Here is a 22666-nt window from a genome sequence, read left to right as displayed (position 1 = left end):
ATCTTCTTTTTTTTAGCATATGCCCCTAGTTCATAAAGGAGATAAAAGATTAAGGAATAATGAGGGGGTAGTCATTACTATATTATGAATAATTCTTTTATTTTCTGTTTGCAGGTACTTGGTAGGAAAGAATGTTACACTCAGAAAGATGAGAAGGCCTTCCTGAGACTTTTGCAGCAAATCCCTAATATTCCGCAGCAGTTATGTATCAACGGCCTGGGGTGGCAGTGAGGTTCACTTCCCAAATTCACTAGGTGAAGAACCAGTGTCAGGCCCGCTGGGCCGCAGTAGCTACGTAGAAGAAAACATGTACAAGGAAAGCACAGGGGCTGACAGCTAGAAGACACAGATGGGAGGAAAGTTTGGAACATTCTCTTGGGGAGAAACATTTTCTGTGGACACAGAAAATGTTGGGTTTCTTTTAGAGTTTGCTTGAGGAGTGACCAATGGAAATGATAAGAGGTTTCTGCTGTACCATTTGAGTGTCGGGCCTAGTAAAGTAAAGTGACCTGGATGTGTCTGTCTATTCCCAGGCCTGTGGTTAATAAACATTGTCAGCAAACAGCTTGGGAGGTAATTGTGCTGTGGTTGGAAGGGTCATGAAATGGGTGCAGACTCAAAGGTACTTCTATTAGAGGCTCATATTCTTAGACTGCAGTTATTTTCTGTCAAATGTAGCCTTTGAGTGAAAGCTGTGATCTCAAAAAGTGGACTATGCTAGCACTGAGAAGGGAATTTTATTTTGTTTGGGTACTTTTACAGAATCAATTTTAAAATAAGTACCATTAATCAGCAAATAGAATTAATAATCTAAAGGCACCTTGAATTCGCCCTTGCAGCATACAAAGCAACTCCCACGTATCATCTAGCTGACCTTTGTACAAATCCATGTGCAACACATGGGTGATGTCTCCACCCACCCATGAGGACAGTAAAGCACAGTGATTTTGAGAATTAGCCAAAAGCATCCTTCAGAACCTGTGACACTGTATACGTCCCCTAATGTTAATGCTTTTCCATCAGATATGCCCCTGTAACCTACTTCGACAAGAAGACCCCAGTAAATGCTCACTTGGCACATACAACTCAGAAAACAAAACCACAGTGTTCACATTAGTGAATGCAGGCTCCAAGTTTCCCTTAGTTCAAAGCCAGCCTTCCCAAATCCATGAAAAGGCGGATATTCCAAATCCCTGCCATGGCTCTTCCTTCCACCCGTCTGTCATGAAGGTGTTCATTCATTCAGCCATTCTTCCTATCCCTAATCCTGCAGGCATGCATTCAGCAAACATTCATCGCCTGTCTACTGTGTGGTTCCCAACTGCCAAGAAGTTCCTAAGTATAAAATAAAAAATGTTTGACAAAATGAAAACTTAATTCAGGATATTGTTTCTACTCAGGACCTAACTCCATTGTCCTGTCACACCTTACTACCCAACTTTACCCTCCCCTAGTCTCCCACCATTCAGGCTACCTGGGCTTCTTCCTATTCCTTCAATATGCCAGGACCCATGCATTGCTAAAAAAAAGAGTCCTTTAGGGTATCCTCCCCATCCCAATACCACCAAGCAATCTTCCATGCATGAGGAAGCTCAATGCCACCCCAGCCAGCTGGTACCACCACTGGGCATCTCAGAGAATCAGTGTTTCTTTAGGTTGAGCCAAAATCTACCTTCCTACACCATTTACACAAACCGGGGCACAAAGATGCCAGTTTTCGATGCTACCGTCAACAAGAACATTTGGGCACCAAAAGAAACATGCCAGCTTTCTCGCATCTAACTCCACATCCAGAATAACTTGTTAAAGATATAAGCAAGGGGTAATTTTCTTCATTTGTTTTCTTTTTTCTCTTTCTTCTCCTTTCTGTATAAACCACATTTAAATTACCTGCTGGGGAGGAATATAAATGAGACTCAGTTGGACCTCATGAGTCATCTTTCAGAGGGAAACAAAGCAGCCTTGCTTCAAAAAGCAATTTAATTAAGTTGTTATATGCTGTGAAAATAAGCTTTTAAAGATGAATCGAAACAGTTGCATGCAATTGTTTAAAAAATAAGTAAACAACGAAAATTACTGTCTGGTTTTTAGGTACGAAAATAGTAAAAGAAATGAAAGATATTTTAAAATGTGACATAACATAAAGTTTGTGTGCAATATTAAATAAGGAAAAAAAACGAAGTGGGCTCTTAGCTGAGGACACATCAAAGACAAACAAAAGGAAATGTTATCCTTTAAGGACAACACTCTTCTGTATGGACAGCCCTGTTCTGACGTAGGAGGACAGGACACAAAGTTCCAGTCTAGCCTTTGACCTTCCCCTCTCTGTGTCCCAGTATTTTCATCTGTCAAATGCAGGTGAATCCTGTTGTACCTATTTCTCAGAGTTGAGGGTCGAATGGAATAGTGGATACGAAAGCACATTGTAAACTGCAAAACACTGGACCCATATATGACATCGTTCTACCTACTCATGAATAACTCCATTTCTTTAGAGTAGAAAAAAACCACTAGGAGTTACAGCTCTTTTAAACATAAATGCTCAACTTACTTTTCCTCCCTCAGTATTATACATCTTGAAAATACAAAGAACTGGTGCACCACTTTTGTGAATTATGAATGGCAAACAGCCACATGAACAGGGCATAGTTCATCCCATTGTTCCTCACCTGGGAGGGCAGTTGGTTGTTTTTCTATAGTTTCCCTCATGCCCAAGGTGAATGTTCACTGTAGCATAGTTTGTAGTGTCACTTCTCACTATTGGTAAGGAAGCATCTGATAGTACAGGTTTGCTTTTGTCCCTCTCCTGCTGAAAACCTTTCACTGCCTCCCTGTTGTCTACTTTCCTGCCCCTTAGCCCTGCACTTCTGCCCTGGACTCTCTGTCCTTGCAGCTCTGCTCTGGCCATTTTGAACTCCCTTCCCAAAAGGCCAAGCACACCGTTCACAGGGTCCTCTGTGTCCTGGTCCTGTCACCTCCCCAATCCCAGTCCTTCTCAGCCTTTCCTACCCCAGTATCACACCTCCTCCTCTGCTCTGGACCTGAAATGCTCTTTCCCAGATCCTACCCGACGCCTACCTCCCACTGCCAACTCCGTTACTTCCTCCAAGCAGCTAGGTGTCATCTCACCTATAAAGCCTTTAGTGAACTTCCTCTGAGCCTAGGGAAATTGATTCCTGTGTGTCCCTTATAGAATTGACTCTTATCTGCCTACCACTTACAGACATCAACTGGAACCCCTCAAAAAAGGGTGTATCCCCATTTACTTGTCATTTTCCCTCTCTAGTCTGGGAGCTATGTTCAGGCACCATGTCCTTCATGCCTCTCTGTACCCCCAGCACATGGCACATGGAATATACTCACTAAATACTTCATAAACTAATATCTGGATGAATGAAAAAAAAGTCTGACCTCTACGGCATCAGCCCCAGAGAAACGAACTCAAGAATTACACAGACTGGAATGAGACCGATGGAATCCAATCTAATCAACACCTCCCCATGGATATTTGAAACCAGTAAGTACTGCTATTTATAGCCTCTAAAGTTTCACTTTAGTTAGATGAGTCAACCAATTATTGTATTGCCCTAAGTTTTCTTAAAATTCATTTAAAACTATTCTGAAACATAGTCAACTTATTTATCTTTAGTTCAGGCATGCTTCTTGTGAAAGTATGTAAACTTCTAGAGAAAAGAAAATCCATATCTACTAGGAAATGAATTTATAAAATGGATGACCAGACAATAGTAGCCTAGCCTGGGATCCAAGAGTTAGTGTTACCTCCAAAAAGTGACAATTGGCTCCTTATTCACCAGAAGGATCCAAGGATCCATTCCAATCACACATTAGTGATTTTGTTTCTACCAACTCTGGGGAAAAGCCTTTCTTAGTACTTTATGCCAAAGCAGAAGTCCATATGTGGTTTTCCATGAAGTTATAACATTAAATTTGTTTGTGTATCTTCTAGAAATCAACCTTGCTGACTTATAAGCACAAATCTAAAAGCATCTCCTTTACTGAAGACCAAGAAGGAACATATTAAGTAAAATTTTAAAATATCTTAATTTACCCCCTTTAAATCCAAGGGCTTATATAGTCAGACCATTTGTGATAGCAATGTTTTTAAATATTTTGTACATTTCATAAACAGATGAGACAGAATATCATTTAACATTCTTGTGAAAAATCAACATTATCCCCAAGAACTCTGATGCCAAGGGGCTCCTGAGACACCAAGAGAGCTGGTCTGGGAATTGGAGAACTAAGTTGTCATTCTGGCTTTTTCATGGCTTGATATGTGACCTTCAGCAAGCTACTTCTGCCTACTGGGAGTCATCCATACAATGAGGAGTGAGACTAGATGATTTTGAGATGGTTGCTTCCAATTGTGTGAGGTATTTATCAAGTTTTCAAGTACACATAATGTTATGTTACTATTTTACAAAGGGAATATAAGAACTTATATTCAGTGTCTTCTAGAATTTGGTAGGCTAGAGAGGTACAGATTAAATGAAACACAAACAGCTATTAGTAAATATTGCCTATTGCCATGACATATGATTTAATAAGACTAGGGTATGCTGAAATAATAACGAAACTGCATATAATTACCTGGCCATATTTTTCAGACCCAAACTCCTAGATTTTTTGTTTCCCTGTGATGTACTCATTTGGTAAGTAGAAAACAGTAACTTCAACACTTCTGTCACTTCAAGTTATCTACTTCCACAAGTAGAGACTACAATTAATATATATGTCCATAGGGAAATCTGTTTCTATAAACTACACATGAAGACTATTCCAGAATGCAAAACAAGTTCCCTAAGCCCCTTCCAATTATGGAGGCAATGACGATTAACAACTGATTTGGTGGAAAATTACTTTGTGCATTCAAAGCCTGAAATACTGCCAAAATGAGAGGGAATCAACAAAATAACATAGTCAAGCTAGATTGAATCCACAGGAAATATTACAGAAGTGGCACTTAATGAGCTGGGCAAAGGATGCTGCTTGCTCACCAGGTGAGGCTAATACAAGACCTTTGCCCAAGCTTTCCATGACAACACATTGCTAATTTCCTTAAGAAGAATCCGCTCCAGTAGTGAGTCACTGCCCTTTTACTGGCATTATTTTAATGATATGAGATAGAAGAAAAGGTCGCAATTTAGATCAATGCCACCTTTGGATGACGGAGTGGGTGAGTCATCAAATGAAATTAACGCTGAAGCGTGGTTACCATTTTTGCTGTCTATACTCTCTACAAATAAAAAATTCAATGAGATATTTCAGGAGAGCTGGTTGCTTGGTTTCAGCCTCATTCAAAGCTCTTCATTTCAGCACAGACAAGAAACATGGAAAATTTTCACAACAATGATATTAAATGTATCATGAGGCAGTCAAAGGGCTCAGATGTCTATATGTTGACAGTGGTCACTCTAGCAACTGACATAAAATACAAAAACAAAAGAAACTCAGAGCTGCAAGAACACTAGAAATCATCTTAGTCCTTCCCTTCACTTTACAGAAGACACCGAGGTTAAGAAAGGGAAGTGACTTGCCTGAAAGATCACATACTTAGAGGCAAGGTGACACGAGAAGCCAGGTCTTCCATCTCCTTAATCAATGTGCTTCCCAAACACCAGGCATTTTTGACTTATATATTCTGTTTTGGACTTTAGATTTTACAAAATGTTTCTTATTACTGGTAATGAGAAACAGCAGCCAAAACAAAGATGAAGACTTTTTTAAAAGATTTGAAAAGTTTGTCAGTTTTTTTAAAGTCTTGATTAAAATATTTGTTATTTAAATGCACTGTAACACCCCTCTAGAGAAGATATACAGATGGAAACAAGCAAAGGAAAAGATGCTGCATGTCATCTGATATCAGGGAATTATAAATTAAAACAGAAATGAGATACCACTACACACCCATTAGAATGGTCAAAATCCAGAACACTGACAGCAACAAATACTGGTGAAGGTGTGGAGGCAAGAGGAGTTCCCATTTATTGCTGATAGGAATGCAAAATGGTACAGCCACTCTGAAAGACAGTTTGGTGGCTTCTTATAAAACTCAACATACTCTTACTATATAATCCAGCAATCTTGCTCCTTGATATTTATCCAAATGAGTTAAGAACTTATGTCTACACAATAACCAGCATATGAATGTTTGTCCTAGCTTTATTCATAATTGCTGAAACTTAGATGCACCCAAGATGTACTTCAGCAGGTGAATTGATAAATTGTGGTATATCCAGACAGTGGAATATTATTCAGCAATAAAAATAAATGTGATATTAAGCCACAAAAAGACATGGAGGAAGCTTAAATGCACATTGCTAAGTGATAAGTGAAAGAAGCCAGTCTGGAAAGGCTACATAAGATTCCAACAATATGACATTCTGGAAAAAGGCAAAACTATGTAAACAGTAAAAAGATTAGCGGTTGCTAAGGACTTGGGTGGAGGAAGGAATGAATGGGTAAATTTTAAGGCAGTGAAACTATTCTGTGTGATATATTATAATGGTAGATACGTGTGATTATACATTTGTCAAAACCCACATAATGTACAACACCAAGAGTGAACCCTAATGTATACTATGGAATTTGGGTGATAAAGCTGTGTCAGTGTTAGGTTCATGTTTATGGTGGGGAAAGCAGGGGACGTGGGAGCGGGTGAGGAGGACATATGGAAACTCTGTACTTGCTGCTTAATTTTGCTATAGACTTAAAACTCCTCTAAAAAACAAAGTACATTAATTCTTTAAAGTGTTGTAGTTTTATTTTAGGATTTTTACAACTCAAAGATTTTGGATTAGGAAGTACAACACAGTCCACTGGGCTAGCTTAGGAGGGACAGCCCAATAGCTTCTCAGAAAATCCACTTTCATGTTCTTAGAATATGAAAGATAATCACTTTATCCCAAAGAAGTTGGTACTTAGTACAGAGAAGATCTCATGAAATGCATTCAAAAAATGCATATTTATTTTTATTTATTCGTTTTTTTAAAAAAAACAAAAACCTACATTCTGGCTGCTATAACACACATTGCATATTTATAATGAAATTGAAAAAGATTAAATTTTCGAAATACCAATGTTTACTTTGTTCAAATGATTATATGTATTTTAATATGTAGTCAGAGTTCAGGAAGCTTGTTCCTTGAGTTCAACGTGACAATCAAAACATCTGTTATTTCTAGCTAGAAAGTTCCTCCTAAAACAGCCACCCCAACGGTCTATGCTTAGATTATAGATAATCATAACATTATATGAAGGCTATTATAAAGAGTCATTATTAGCAGTAATGAACAAAGTTAAATGAAACAGATAACAACCAACATTAAAATGATCACTTGATATTGTGGAATAGTGACAGATTAAACTTTTAAAACCTACTGCATTAAAAGAAAGAATATATATCTTCTAAAATGAAAACTACATCAACTTCTGAGATACAAAGAACTGTGTGGTCAAATGATATCAGTTATGAAGAACGTGCATTATGTAGAAAACATTGTACTGAGGACAGAGATGGGGCCTAGTTCTGGAGGTCATCCCCTACTAGTACCCCTACATGTCAGGCCCAGCTGCCTCAGGGGCTTAAGAGAACAGAGCACACATTACTATGAAAGTAAATAGAAAGATTTCTAAAAAGGGACATCATAATATGGAATGACATCCATTCATTCAACACATGCCTTATACACCTATTTTGTGCCACACATTCAGGAGAGTGGGAGAAAAATGTATTGACATGGTACCTAACTGCATGGAAATGCATGGACCTCTAGAATTCACCAGGCAGAAACAGGAGTAGGGAATTGAGAACTGTTTCATGAGGCTCCCTCTCAAACTCTCTTCAGCATGGCATTGTGTCATTGGTGTTCTAAGAAGATGGTGACCTAGCCAGAGAACTGTGATCATGGGATTCCAGCTTTTAGAGGCTACTCACAGTCCCTGGTTTGCAGCTCTCCTCCTCCATCAGCCAAGCCAGGAATAGCAGGTTGAGTCCTTCTGACATCACAACACTCCGACTTCCTCCTGAACTTCCCTCTTCCACTTTTAAAGACCTGTACTAGTTCCTTGTGGCAGCTATAACAAATTGTCACACACTTGGTGGTTTAATCCATTTATGCCTAGTGTTTCATTATTGGAATGCTAAGCTTACGGGAGTTATTTATATCCTACTGCTCAAGGTCATCGCCAAGGTGATTTTTCACAAAAAAAAAAATCCGCAATCTCCGGCATAAATGGGTTAAAACAATAGAAAGGTATTCTCTTAGTTCTAGAGCCCAGTAATCGAAAATCAAGGCATCAAGAGAGCCATACTCCCCCGAGAGGCTCTGGGGGAAAATCCTTCCTTCTCTTCCAGCTTTTGGTGGCCCCAGGCTTCCTTGACTTGTGGTTGCCTTACTCCCATCTCTGCCTCCCCCTTCACATGGCTATCTCCTCTGCATGAATATGTCTCAAACTCCTGCTTTCTAAGTATCCATGTGATAGCATTTAGGATTTTAAAAATTATCAAGGATTATTCCACCCAGATAATCCAGGATAAACACTTCCTCTCAACATCCTTCATCACTTTCCCCATATAAGGTAATACTCACTCTTTTCCTACATAAGGTAATATCCACAGATTCTGGGAAATAATAAGTAAATGTATCTTTGGAGCACCATTTTTTTAGCCAATCACAAGAGCCTGTGACAAACATTGGGCCCACCCAAAGTATTGATAATACTGTCTTAAAGTCAGCTGAGAGGCAGCCTTAATTCCATCTACAACCTTAATTCTCACCTGCCAGGTCAAGTAACATATTTACAGGTTCTAAGGATTCAGATGAACATATTTGATGGTTCATTATTCTGCCTAGCTACACCATGTAACTAACTGTTACGGACTAAATTGTGTCCTCTCCAAAAAAATTCATATGTTGAATTCCTAACCACTAGTACCTGAGAATGTGACTGTATATGGAGATAGGGTCTTTAAAGAGGTAACTAAAACAAGGTCATTAGGATGGGTCCTCATCCAGTGTGACTGGGGTCCTTGTAAGAAGTGATTAGGACACAAACACCACACAGAGGGAAGATCATAAGAAGATACATGGAGAACATAGTCATCTACAAGCCAAGGAGAGAGGCCTCAGAAGGAACCAGCCCTGCCCACACCTTGATCTTGGACTTCCAGCCTCCAGAACTGGGAGGCAATGCATTTCTGTTGTTGAAGCTCCCAGTTCATGATTCTCTTTAACAGCAGCCACAGGAAACTCATAGTCATCTAATCAAAGAAGCTACAGGGAAAAGAACAGACAGGGAGTGGGAATCTTGGAGCATCTTAAAATTCTGCCTACCACAGGTGACAGTCTCCACCAGACTGTCCAAGTCATTTGGAAGAACGTGTGTAACTTTTCTTGCTCATTCCATTTTCCTGGGCTTGCTATTCATTTCCCTCTCAACTTTTTACCTTAATTCTAATTGGTCTAAGGTGAGTTCAGAGGGAGAGTGAGTAAAGAGTGGAAGAGGACTGTGTCTCTAGCTAGCAGAAGCAAAAGTAGTAGAGGGAAAAAATGCACGATTCCCTTGGCCTGTCCTACATACAATTCTTATGAAAGAAATGGTAGACATGTGAACAGACTTCATTTTTCATAGCCCCCAAACAGTTTCATTTTCTATTGTGAATATTTTTAAAGCAACAAAATCTGGCTATCCAATGTACATTTTTCTTTAAAATGTGTATTTTTGTAATTTACACATAGCTGAGGAAATCAGATTCTGTTTCTACTCTATTTCGTTCTGTTTATGTGCATGTTCACAGGCCAGAGCTAAACACGGTCACGTTGTTGATAAGTGCAGAGTCGCAGCAGCAGAGCAAAAGCGATTAAGAACTGGTGGGTGTTCCCAGACTGTGTCTGCAAGACACATCAAGAGCATTCTATGAAACCATGCTAAATGACAAAACCCGAGCCCCACATGCATGAAGAGCACATCTAGCTTCCCTTCTTGACCTTGTGATCCGCCCGCCTCAGCCTCCCAAAGCACTGGGATTACAGGCATGAGCCACTGTGCCTGGCCCCAAAGAGCTTTGTAGCCTCCCCACTCCATCCCGAGACTCCGATTCAGAAGGTCTGGGTTAGATTTAGGCCATCAGTTGTTTTTAATGAATCCTACAAGGTGATTCTAGTCAACTTTGAGAGCCACTGTCCTGTGGCAATGTTTCCTGAGTTCCCTATAAAATTTTTTGATACTAAGACGTTTCAAATGTGTTTGCGAAGGGGATAATATTAATATTTATTAATAAGAATTAGCTGGAGTCCTCAGAAGCACAGGAAGGAGCTGCAGTGCAATCAACAGGTGATTAGAGGATAGAGGACACAGAACATTAGTCATGAGGGGGAGGTATGTCAAGAATTAATTAGCGATAAGTATTTCTCAACTCTCCTTTAGGGGCATTTGAAGCCCACCCCAGATAAAGTATAACCAGTCCTTTACATCTCAACACCCCTCCCCCACACTCCCAATCAGTTTGAGCATTTCTGGTTTACATTTACTGCATAAAAACTTATTCTTGACGGCACTCTATATAATCTACATAGTACAAACAGAGAGGACAACAAACAAATTTTTTAAAGTGAGCTCTGTACGTATTCCACGTTATAGAATGAGAAGCAGACAAATTTTAAAAACAGAGTGGTTACTAAAACATTAATTGAATCAGGACACATCAAAGTAGCATTACAGATACTTTTTTAATGACAACAGATGGTAAATTTATACAAATTATAGGCTACAATATAGTGAATACAAAATCCATCCAGATTAACAGTTAAAAAAGCATCACTTACAAAAGTAAATCTGATTCAAGTAGCTAAAGAACTCAAGCCCCCCATTCTGATGATTATACACAGCTTGAAATGCAGCACATCTAAATCCTTCCCCTAGTCAGGGCACTATTCAATACTACAGCATATTCAAGGACTCTAGTGATTTAAAGATTCTAACACTTTTAGCATCGACGTCAAGAGACATCTCGTGACAGGTTCACTATGCAAAACTCAAATGAGAATGTGTGAACATTCTTTGCAAACTGTAAGGTGCTGTGCAGATGCTGTTAGCTATTGCTATTATTACTATTCAGTGAGATTACACTGAACATGGGAAAAAGGAAGACTACTCTGTTTAAGTGACAAATATGACTTATAGAACATCTTAAAAGGAAAGCAGATATTACTTTCAAATACACATAGCAACAACACAGGCAAGAAAAGTGTGGCCAGGAGTGATGTTGAGGAATTCTTATCTTAAGGAAAATATAAAGGATTAAGCTATTCATAGATTATGTGTAATATTTATCATTAGATTCCCAAAGTCCCTGAAAACAATTAATTTTCATGGTGACCCTTTCCCCTGAAAAGGGAAAAAGAAATCTTGTCAGGTTACTAATGTGCTGCTTCAGTCAGCTCTTGTAAAAATTATCTTAAACATAGGAGTAGAGTCTCAATTAATAGTTGTACTAATCTGGTGGGTGAAACAGAGTGCTTGACAGCAGAGAAACCTACCACTGACCTCAGACAAGTGACAAATTCTGTGTCAAAGTTGAACCATAAGTTTACAACTTCACTTGGGCATAAATTAAACAATAAACATGAACTTGTCTAGATGTAAGAAATACATACTAGGTTCATTTAAGACGGGATTTAAATCCTCTTTATGTACTTTCTGGTTTCATCTTTCTTTGGATACACCCTACTTGTTTAACTGATTTTACTGGTCTCCTTGGGTATTCTAACTGTATATACAAAACTCACTTGAAAATGGAAAACGAATGCCAAACAAGTCAATCAGTTGTTTCTTTTGGCAAAGCTGATGAGATTTTCACAATAAAAATGTTCTAATTATTAGGCCGGGCATGGTGGCTCACGCCAGTAATCCCAGCACTTTGGGAGACAGAGGCAGGTGGATCACCTGAGGTCAGGAGTTCGAGACCAACCTGGCTAACATGGCGAAACCCCAACTCTACTAAAAATTAGTCAGGCGTGGTTGCATGTGCCTGTTATCCCAGCTACTCGGGAGGCTGAGGCAGCAGAATTGTTTGAACCTGGGAGATGGAGGTTGCAGTGCCTGTCATCCCAGCTACTCGGGAGGCTGAGGCAGCAGAATTGTTTGAACCTGGGAGATGGAGGTTGCAGTGAGCTGAGATCGCACCCCTGCACTCCAGCCTGGGCAAGAAGAGCAAAACTCTGTCTCAAAAAAAAAAAAAAAAAAAAAAAGAATATATTTCTGTTAGAATTTCCATAAAACACAGGTTTTTTTTGTTTTCATTTTTGAGACAGAGTTTCACTCTTGTCACCCAGGCTGGAGTGCAATGGTGCAATCTTGGCTCACCACAACCCCTGCCTCCCGGGTTCAAGTGATTCTCCTGCCTCAGACTCCTGAGTAGCTGGGATTACAGGCGTGCGACACCATGCCCAGCTAATTTTGTATTTTTAGTAGCAATGGGGTTTCTCCATGTTGGTCAAGCTGGTCTTGAACTCCTGACCTCAGGTGATCCGCCCGCCTCGGACTCCCAAAGTGCTGGAATTACAGGCGTGAGCCACTACACCTGGCTGAAACATAGGGTTTTTTATAATGGCAGGCTTAAATTTTTTTTCACTGACAACCCAAAACCTAATTCTACTGTTATATGTACAATGGTATCCATTTGAAGAGCTAATGACATCAGATGCACTCTACAGCAGACTTTTCATTTTTCAACACAACTGAGAAAAAGGACTACATTCTCAGGGGTGAGGAAGGTAATGTGGTACCGTAAATGGGGTTAAATCAGTAGTTTCGACTGACACTTCAAGTTATACCTCCTAATTGAGGTTATTCTTACAATTGGTTTTCAAACAATAGGGAATATATTCCAACCTTAAAACATGTATAAGGGCTCAACTGTAGTTTTCCTTTCTATACATCTTGAAGTATATACATTGTGTAAAAGGAAACTAGTGAGACATCTTGAAAAATACATCTGTTTGTCAAATACCTTATGTTATTTGACATAGTTAAAAACAGCAGCAAACTAGTGAGTTAACAGTTAAAACTCTAGGAACAAACTAACTGCTATGAAAACAAGCCTATTTTGTAATGATCCTAAATATCAACCCTAGTATTTGATTTTAACCTTCAAACGCTTGGGCTTTTTCCAAGAGGAAATTACAACTGTCTTTGCATGTGTCCCTGGTTTAAATACTTGCAGAAAAATACCATATATCATTATCTATTCAGCAAATGCCTGAAACCAAACAAAATAATCCAACATTGGACAGTAATATTTTACAACAGCATAAGATCCCAAAAGCACAAGAAAAACCTTGGCATTATATAAAAAGAAATCAGGTGGACAATTCTAAATACAACAATACATCTTAAGTAGGGACCATCTAGAAATCTACCACACACTACCCTAGACTCAAATGTCATTATACTACAATTGTAGTCTTTAAGCAAGAATTAAAAACAGTTCCATAATAATCATACTGATCTTTCACTTTTCTCAACAGTTAAACACAAATGCCTATTTGACTTTTATGACTAATCATCCATCTATTCCTTTAGTCCAATTTCACAACATAAAACATAATGTGAACAACAAATCGGTAATCGTTTCAAATACTTAAGCAAGAATCCTAAGTATTAGGATTATCTGTAACAGAAAATTTGAATTTTAAGAGAATAAAGACAGAATGTGCTCATTTAGAAAATGGCTAATAAGGCCCGGCAAGGTGGCTCATACCTGTAATTCCAGCACTTGTGGAGGCTGAGGCGGGCAGATCACCTGAGGTCAGGAGTTCAAGACCATCCTGGCCAACATGGTGAAACCCCCGTCTCTACTAAAAAAATACAAAAAAAATTAGCCGGGTGTGGTAGCAGTCGCCTGTAGTCCCAGCTACTCGGGAGGCTGAGGTGGAGAATTGCTTGAACCCAGGAGGCAGAGGTGGAGGCTGCAGCGAGCAGAGATCATGCCACTGCACTCCAGCCTGGGCAACAGAGTGAGACTTTGTCTCAAAAAAAAAAAAAAGAAAGAAAGAAAAAGAAAATGGCCAATAATCACTCATCTGAAAAAGTGCAAACAGCTGTCAAGAAAAGCTGGCAGAATTTGAACTTGTAAACTAAACTTTCAGTGTGTATCAAACTAGCATTAAGAAATGCCTTTCAAAAATGCATACGGGATATAAACTAAAATAGGGGTTATTTTTAGATGGCAACATTATGGGAAATTTCCATTATTTTTTCCTGTATGAATATGTATTTTTCCAGCTTTCTACAAAGAACATGTATTATGGTTTTATAATTAAAAAAATAAATACTTTGGGGAGTGTTTTTAGATTGCACACAATTAGTACCAAATAACCACAAAGTACACAGACTAAAGATACGAAAATAAATTCAAGGATTTTTTCCATCAGATAACCCCAAGGAGAATACTTTTTGGGTAAAAAAAAAAATGTTTTCAAGATTTTTTCCATTCTTAACATATGCAAAAATGAACATATTTAAATGCAAATCCCTATCATATACACTACAATTTAAAAAAAAACAGTAGGAAAAACAATTTTAAATGGAGCATCCTCAAACCTTTTAACTGAAGCCTAGCTTCAATGTTGAATGAGGAAGCAAAGTATCTCATTAAAAAGTTGGTTTGCGAAGCACAAAGCTGTCCTGCAAGGGGACCTGAAGGAAGCAAGCTGAGTGTTTGAGTGGTGAGATCTTTGTTTTGCTCTCTAGATCTTTCAGTAAGCTAAAGTCCTTTTACCTCAATGTATGTGATTTAGCCTAGTTTTCCCATAAAATAATGTAATGGAAAATTCCTACTGACTAGAGATTACACTTTATGTGAAATTCCTTAGTGACATTCAAATTCCAGTGTCCACAATTTAAGCAACTTTCCATAGGAAATTAAAATTCCAAATCCAAGGACTTGATATTTTCATGCTAAGGAAAGCATTCCAGCATAAAGTGGAGTTTAATTTGCTTCATTGTGTGCATCTTAATATATCCAACGGAGTAAAACTCAAAAGTAACCATAAGTCAGAATACTATAAAACATGTTTTGTTGAAAAAAGATAAAATTCCTTCGAGAATAACGTATAACTAAATTAACATTTGTAACTAATTTAACTTTTCCAAATTCTCATTTGCAAATGAGATTCATACAGTGAAAACTGAATACACAAACCAACATATTAGAAGGATCAAAATTTACACTACTCAAACATGACTCCTTAAGACTGACTTTAACATGTTCTTTTAACTTTATTCAAATCAGATGTCCCCCACTCCAGCATTTACCATTTTAAAAAATTAATGTAATGCTACCCAAAGGTGACATTCACTTTAATCCTGTTTGCCTTCACGCCACTGTCGTGAGCCTTCATTCCAGGCCACATACACAAAGAGGGCCAGCACCACATGGACAGCGACCACTGCAACAATAGCAGCATAAAAATAGCTGTCCCTATTGGACATCCCAAGGGCGCCTATCAAGAGAAAAAAGAAGTTTCCATTTTATTCCAAAATTTACCAAAGTACAAAAAAACAAAGCATTCTAATTTTTAATGACATTATTTAACTAGTCAGGCAATTAAAAAGTAATATTATGGGTGGTAATGAATCAAGTATTCACTAAAAGATATGAGTATCTTCTATATACTAAGAACATTAATTTAAACAAAACCATAATTATAACTTAGTCTAAAGACTTTAGGCCAGGCGAGGTGGCTCATGCCTGTAATCCTAACACTTTGGGAGGCCAAGGTGGGTGGATCACCTGAGGTCAGGAATTCAAGACCAGCCTTGCCAACATGGTGAACCCCCGTCTCTACTAAAAATACCAAAAATTAGCCAGGTGTAGTGGCAGGTGCCTATAATCCCAGCTACTCAGGAGGCTAAGACAGGACAATCACTTCAACCCAGGAGGTGGAGGCTGCAATGGGCCGGAGATCCCACCATTGCACTCCAGCCTGGGCAACAAGAGCGAAACTCCATCTCATTAAAAAAAAAAAAAAAGACTTCGACATCAAAAAGGGGACTTCATTTTCATTTTCTCTTCCTTCCATTATCCGACACTAGAAGTCCATTACCCCAAATTCCTCCTCCCACGTCAGCCAACTCCTATTCTTAAAAGGGTACTAAGAGAGAGGATTTGCACCCTATTTCACAGAAAACCATAAATGAGTAAAATGTCAAGCTGAAACAACAAGTTATTTCATAAAGACTCATTATGAGCAATATGATATTTTGAAAAGCAAAACAAGAAAAAAAATAAGAATACCCAGTTTACAAATATAAAGAGGTCATAAAAGCACAGAATCTTAAATCGGGGGAAAATACCTGTTTCAATGGGTCTAAGATTACCTTCAAATATATAAGATTTAGTTGTGAAATATAACCCAATAGGAACAGTGATCATTAAAGCTGTGAAGAACAGGAGCGTCTTCAGCGTAGATGCTAATGAACTTTCATTTCTGGAATAAAGTAAACAAAGAGAAAATCAGAACCTGCACAGCCATATCCAAACGCTCTTATGTCCCTAAAGCTATAAACATCCACAGACGAGATGCTACATAGGAAGAAGATCACAGGCAGGGCTCATAATCCGAAGATCATAGAGAACTAGCTGTGGGTAGTGGGAATTTCTTCCGCTGGAACATGAAGATTATATACCAGGGACTATCATTCACATTCAGTGTAAGAGGACATGTCAGGGAGCCTCAGATCAACTGTCAACAAGCTGAGTGAACAAACTAATGAAGAAACTCGGTGCCCCTGCCTCTGGAACTGCAGCTTCTATACCCAGGAAAGCCACAGTGAACAGTGGCCCCACTGCCAGATCCATGCAGCAACCATGTCTGCCAGCACCAGACACTAGACCTGGGAATGCAGCAGGCACCACGGTTGGATCAGCACACACTCTCCCGCTAGAATCGGAGCTTACGTCAGGGGAAGCCACCAGCTTGCTGTCCTCCAGCATAAGACAGTGGACCAGCAAACTAATGAGGTGAACACACCTGCGCACCCTCTCCCACTGGAATTAGAGCTTTTGCCCAAGAAAACCACTGCCACACCAGTTCCTGAGCCCATGCAGCAACCCTGACCATGAGAACCAGACACCAGACCAGGGAACTGGCAGATACCGCAGGTGTATGGATCAGCACGCCTTCTCCTGCTGGAATCGGAGCTTGCATCTGCGGAAGTCACCAGCTTCCTGTCCTCTAGCACCAGACAGTGGACCAGCAAACTAACCAGATGGAGCCAACGCACCAGCGCGCCCTCCTCCACTGGAATCGGAGCTTCGGCCCAGGGAAGCCACTGCCACACCAGTACCTGAACCCATGCGGCAACCCTGACCACAGGCACCAGACACCAGACCATGGAAGGAGGTAGGCAGAGCAGAAGGACCAGCGTGCCCTCCTCAGCTGGAAGAGGAACTTCTGTTATGGGTGAAAGAGCTGTTATAGAGCTAGAGGGAATACTTCCAGACACGTTTTAAGAGGCTCACGTCACCTTGATACCTAAGCCAGACAGACACAGCAAGAAAACTACACGACAACATCATTGATGAACATTGGTGCAAAATTCCTCAATAACATATTTTCAAACCAAATTCAACAATAATCAGGCCAGGTGCGGTGGCTCACACCAGTAATCCCAGCACTTTGGGAGGCCGAGGCAGGCTGATCAGTTGAGGCCAGGAGTTCAAGATCAGCCTGGCCAACATGCCAAAACCCCATCTCTACTAAAAATACAAAAATTAGCTGGGTGTGGTAGCGCCTGCCGATAGCCCCAGCTATTCAGGAGGCCAAGGCACGAGAATCACTTGAACCTGGGAGGCAGAGGTTGCGGTGAGCTGAGATCGCACCACTGCACTCTAGCCTGGGCAACAGAGCAAGACCGTCTCAAACAAACAAACAAAAATACATCAAAAAGATTATGACCAAGTAGGATCATCTCAGTTGATGCAGAAAAAGCATTTGACAAACTTCCGCATCCTTTACTCAGCTGAAAGAGAAATCAAGTTAACAATCCCATTTATAATAGCATTAAAAAAATACTTAGGGGCCAGGCTCAGTGGCTCATGCCTATAATCCCACCACTTTGGGAAGGCTGAGGCTTGAGGCCAGGAATCTGACACCAGCCTAAGTAACATATCAAAACCTCACCTCTACAAAAAAAATTTTTGAAAATTCGCTGGGGGTGGTGGCGAATGCCTGTAATCTCAGCTACTCAAAAGGCTGAAGTGGGAGGATTGTTTGAGCCCCTGAGTTCAAGGCTGCAGTGACCGGTGATTGGGGCACTGTACTCAGGCCTAGGCGACAGAGCAAGAATCTATTTTTTAAAAAAAGAGAGAAACTTAGGAATAAATTTAACTCATCTAAGGAGATGAGTGACTCATACACTGAAAAATATAAAACACTGATGAAAGAAATTGAAGATGACACAAATAAATGTAAAGATATCCTGTGATCATGGACTGGAAGAATTAATACTGTTGAAATGTCCATAGTACCCAAAGCAATATACAGATATGACAAAATCTCTATCAAAATTTTAGTAGCATTCTTCATAGAAATAGAAAAACAATCCTAAAATTCATACAAAACCACAAAAAGCTCCAAATAGCCAAAGCAACACTGAAAAAGAATTTGTAAGCATCACACTTTCTGATTTAAAATATTAGTTATAGTAATCAAAACAGTATGGCATTGGCATAAAAACTGAAACATATAACAATGAAACAGAATAGAGCCCAGAAATAAATCCAAACATATACAGCCAACCAATCTTCAACAAGGGTGTCAAGAGGAACACAATGGGGAAAGGATAGTCTCTTCAATAAATGGTACTGGGAAAACTGGATTTCTACATCCAAAGAACAAAACCAGACTCTTACACCATATACAAAAATCAACCCAAAATGGATAAAATAAAACATAAAGATATAAAGTTTTACGACATAAAACTAGACATAAAAGTTTAAGACATAAAAGCACCTAGGGGGAAAAGTCCTTAACACTGGCCTTGTAATGATTTTTTGGATATCACACCAAAAGCTTAGGCTACAAAAGGAAAAATAAAGGGGCTTGCATCAAACTAAAAAGCTTCTGTACAGCAAAGGAAACAATCAACAAAATGAAAAGGCAGCCTACAGACTGGGAAAACATATTTGCCAACCACCTATCCGATAAGGGTTAATATCCCAAAATTTATAAAGAACTCTTACAACTCAGCAAAAAACCCACCTGATTAAAATGTGGACAACACCTGGACTGACATTGCTCCAAAGACATAAAAATGGCCATGAGATAAATGAAAAGGTGCTCAACATCACTAAATCATCAGGGAAATCAAAATCAAAACCACTACAAGATATAACCTCACACTTGTTAGGACAGCTATTATTAAAAAGCCAAGTGATAACAAATGTTGGTAAAAGTGTGGAGGAAAAAAACCCTAGTACTTTGTGACTAGAAATGTACATTGGTACAGCCATTATGGAAAACAGTTCCTAAAGAAATTAAAAATAGAACTACCATACAACCCAGCAACCTCTCTTCTGGTATATAACCAAAGAAGATGAAATCACTACCTCATAAAAATATCTGCACTTCCATGTTCACTGAAGCATTATTCACAATAGCCAAGATTTGAAAAAACCTAAGTGTATGTAGACAGACAAAATAAAGAAACCGTAGCGTATATATACAAGGGAATATTTTTAACAGCCTTAAAAAAGGACATCTGCCATTTGCCACAACATGGATGGACCTGGAAGACATTATGTTAAGTAAAATAAGCCAGACACAGACAGACAAATACTATATGATCTCACTTATATGTGGAATCTTAAAAAAAAAAAAAAAAGTCAACTACACAAGGATAAAGAATAAAACAGTATTTACCATGGGGGTAGGGGTGAGAGTGGGAGGCTGGAGGGAAGGAAATAGGGAGATGTACATCAAAGGACACAAAGCAGTAGATATATGGATGAACAAGTCTAGATACCTAATGTACAAGAGGACTATAGGCAATAAAGTTGCATGGTACTAGGGACTTTTGTAAATAAGGAGATTTTAGCTACTCTGGTCACACACACACACAAAAGTATGTGAGATGACAGATAATGTGAATCTGCTTGACTACAGTAATCACTTTACTGTATGTATGCCATAACATCATGTTGTGAACCTCAAATATACACAATGAAATTTATTTTTGAAAAAGAACCTGAACAAAAAACCCACAAAAACACTGGGTAGAACATATATTAACTATAACTAACCTCACGCCTATTTCTTGATCACATGCTCCGCACATGTGTGAGAAATTAAATAATTACTGCTGTAAAAAAAGTTCTAGCATTTTCTTTTGGTACTTAAATAGATCATCTTTTAACATGCCTCATTTTGGTTATTACTTAGCTACACAACTCTCATTTAATATACATAAGCTCCCTTAAACTGTTTCCTACTAGTACATTTTTAGAGGAATTTATTGTGTAATCCTCATGAAGAATATGAGTGTGTGGCAGTAGAGAATCTACAAAAAATACAAAAAGTCACTACTTGGCCAATTCTTTTGTGGACCCTAAAAAAAGCACTTGACTGATATTTCTATGGTGAATAAAAAAGTATGTTTTAGGAATGCAACTTTCAGATTATCTAACGTGATAAAGGAACAGAAAGGAAATGTTAACTGATTGTTGTGTTCTTTACATGACCTCTCTTGAGTATCTATTATCTGGTCTGGCTTTTAAAAAGTTTACTATTGAAAAGATGATATAACACCATAAAAATGTTTTAAAGTAAACAAAATCACTTATAATCCCACCACCCAAATATAACTTTTCTACATGTTAATTTCTAGCCCTCACACAATCTATACACAGCATACCTTAATAATTTATAGCTAATTCCTTCTCACTTCTCTTTTTACCTTAAACTTCAAAAATATGACTTTTCTGGATTGTGACCTCACTAATATGGGACTAAGCATTAAGTCAAAGTGTACATACAAACTTTTGAAAACTAGCAAACTTCCTCTACTATTTATAGGACATTTTCTCCCTGGCTTCCAGCCACAAGAGCTGTTGGTTTTGCTGGCACAAGCCACCTTGGGTAAAATCAGTGGCTTATTCCAAGACAAAGCAACTGATACTATTCAACTGATTTCTCCTATGTATCTTTGGGTGCTACTGAGTGGAGACTTGTTAGAAATGATGAATGAGAAAGGCTGGAATTAAAGTTGTCATCACGCAAAGGAAAAAGTTCAGGATGAACCTTACTGTGCCTCCATTCATAACACCACCTAGTTTTCCCACTTCATACAAACTTCTGCAACCAACATTGAACAGACAGAGCCTACCACATTCCCTTTTGTGGCAAGTAAGACAACAAAATTCTTTCTTCCACTGCGAAGATTTCACTGAAAATTCCATTAGGAAACCAGAATCAGTCTAGAAGAATTATGCTCTATTTAAGTGTACCTAATAAAAATATCTGTTGGTATTCTCATAAATGAATAGTAATTTTTAAAAATCCCACATTGAGGCTGGATAAAGAAAGTGTGGTACATATACACCACGGAGCACTATGCAGCCATAAAAAAGAATGAGATCATGTCCTCTGCAGCAACATGACCGGAGCTGGAGGCAATTATCCTAAGCAAACTAAGACAGGAAAAGAAAACAAAATACCGCATGTTCTCATAAATGGGAACATACAGTAGGTATGGGAATATACAGTAGGTCTTAATGAAAGGTAGCTAACTCCCTTATCACTCCCTTGCCTACTTCAGGTGGGCCAGAACCACTTGCTCTCTCATACATTCCTTATACTCAGCCACCAGCCTCCAGCTTACTGATTCTCCAAGTGAAGCAGTCCCACTCCAGAGAACTATTCCCTTCTACTCGTTAATTCATACAGCAAACATTTATTAAGCCCCGACAATGCAGGACCCCTAGGGAACACGGAGATGAAGGAGACCGCGTTCCTGTTCTCAGAAAGCTCACCCTGAAGTAATGAAAGAGACTGCAATATAGACGATAGCGAGAGGAAGTGCTAGGACAGGAGCACTAGCTGAAAGCTCACTGATCTATTCCCCATGACTCCGGGTCCCTTATTCCCGTGCGAAAGGGTCGGGACCCGGCGTGCAGACATCTCAGGCCCCAACCTGCTTTCCCCGCCTCCCTCCCTGCGGCCAGGTCCCTGGGGTCCAGACCTCACGCCCACCCCATTCAGCTAGGACCTTTCCTCGAGTTCTGCTCCTGGCTGGGGCCGGTCCGCCTTGCGGTCCGGGCCCCGCTCAGGGCTACCTGAACTCAGGAGGCTGCAGTGCGTTCAGCGCCGCTTTATCCGGGCGCTCCATGGTGTCGCCGTGCCGGCCACAGGCGCTCGGCGGCGGGGCTTGGGTCGGCGGCTGGGCTTGGGTCGGCGGCCGCGCTCAGTAGGCTCCGCGAGAGAGACTGGATGAGGCTTTTCGCACCGGAAATACCGGTTCGCGCCGGAAGTGCCCGTTCGCGCCGGGCGGCGGCGGCCGCAGTACGCAGGCGCAGCGTGGCGCGGCGCAGGGCTGCGGCGGTCGCGGGTGCGGGCGCGGGCACGGGTGCGGGCGCGGGCAC

At 39.8% G+C, this 22666-nt stretch overlaps 1 protein-coding gene across 1 annotated transcript; it reads right to left on the bottom strand.

The window, feature by feature from the left end:
* Positions 1-10732: 10732 nt before the first annotated feature.
* VMA21 (vacuolar ATPase assembly factor VMA21) lies at positions 10733-22443 on the bottom strand. The gene is made up of 3 exons (XM_012477339.2): positions 22361-22443; positions 16405-16514; positions 10733-15527 (listed from the first exon to the last, which is right to left on the bottom strand). The coding sequence occupies exons 1-3, from the start codon at positions 22411-22413 to the stop codon at positions 15385-15387; spliced, it is 306 nt and encodes a 101-aa protein (XP_012332762.1). The 5' UTR covers positions 22414-22443; the 3' UTR covers positions 10733-15384.
* Between the last annotated feature and the right edge of the window lie 223 nt (positions 22444-22666).

This window comes from Aotus nancymaae, unplaced genomic scaffold, assembly GCF_030222135.1.
Source record: "Aotus nancymaae isolate 86718 unplaced genomic scaffold, 86718_ANA_hifiasm-v0.15.2.pri h1tg000138l, whole genome shotgun sequence".
Taxonomy (NCBI): Eukaryota; Metazoa; Chordata; class Mammalia; order Primates; family Aotidae; genus Aotus; species Aotus nancymaae.
Note: the sequence above shows the minus strand (reverse complement) of the source record. Positions and strands in the feature narration are given on the sequence as shown.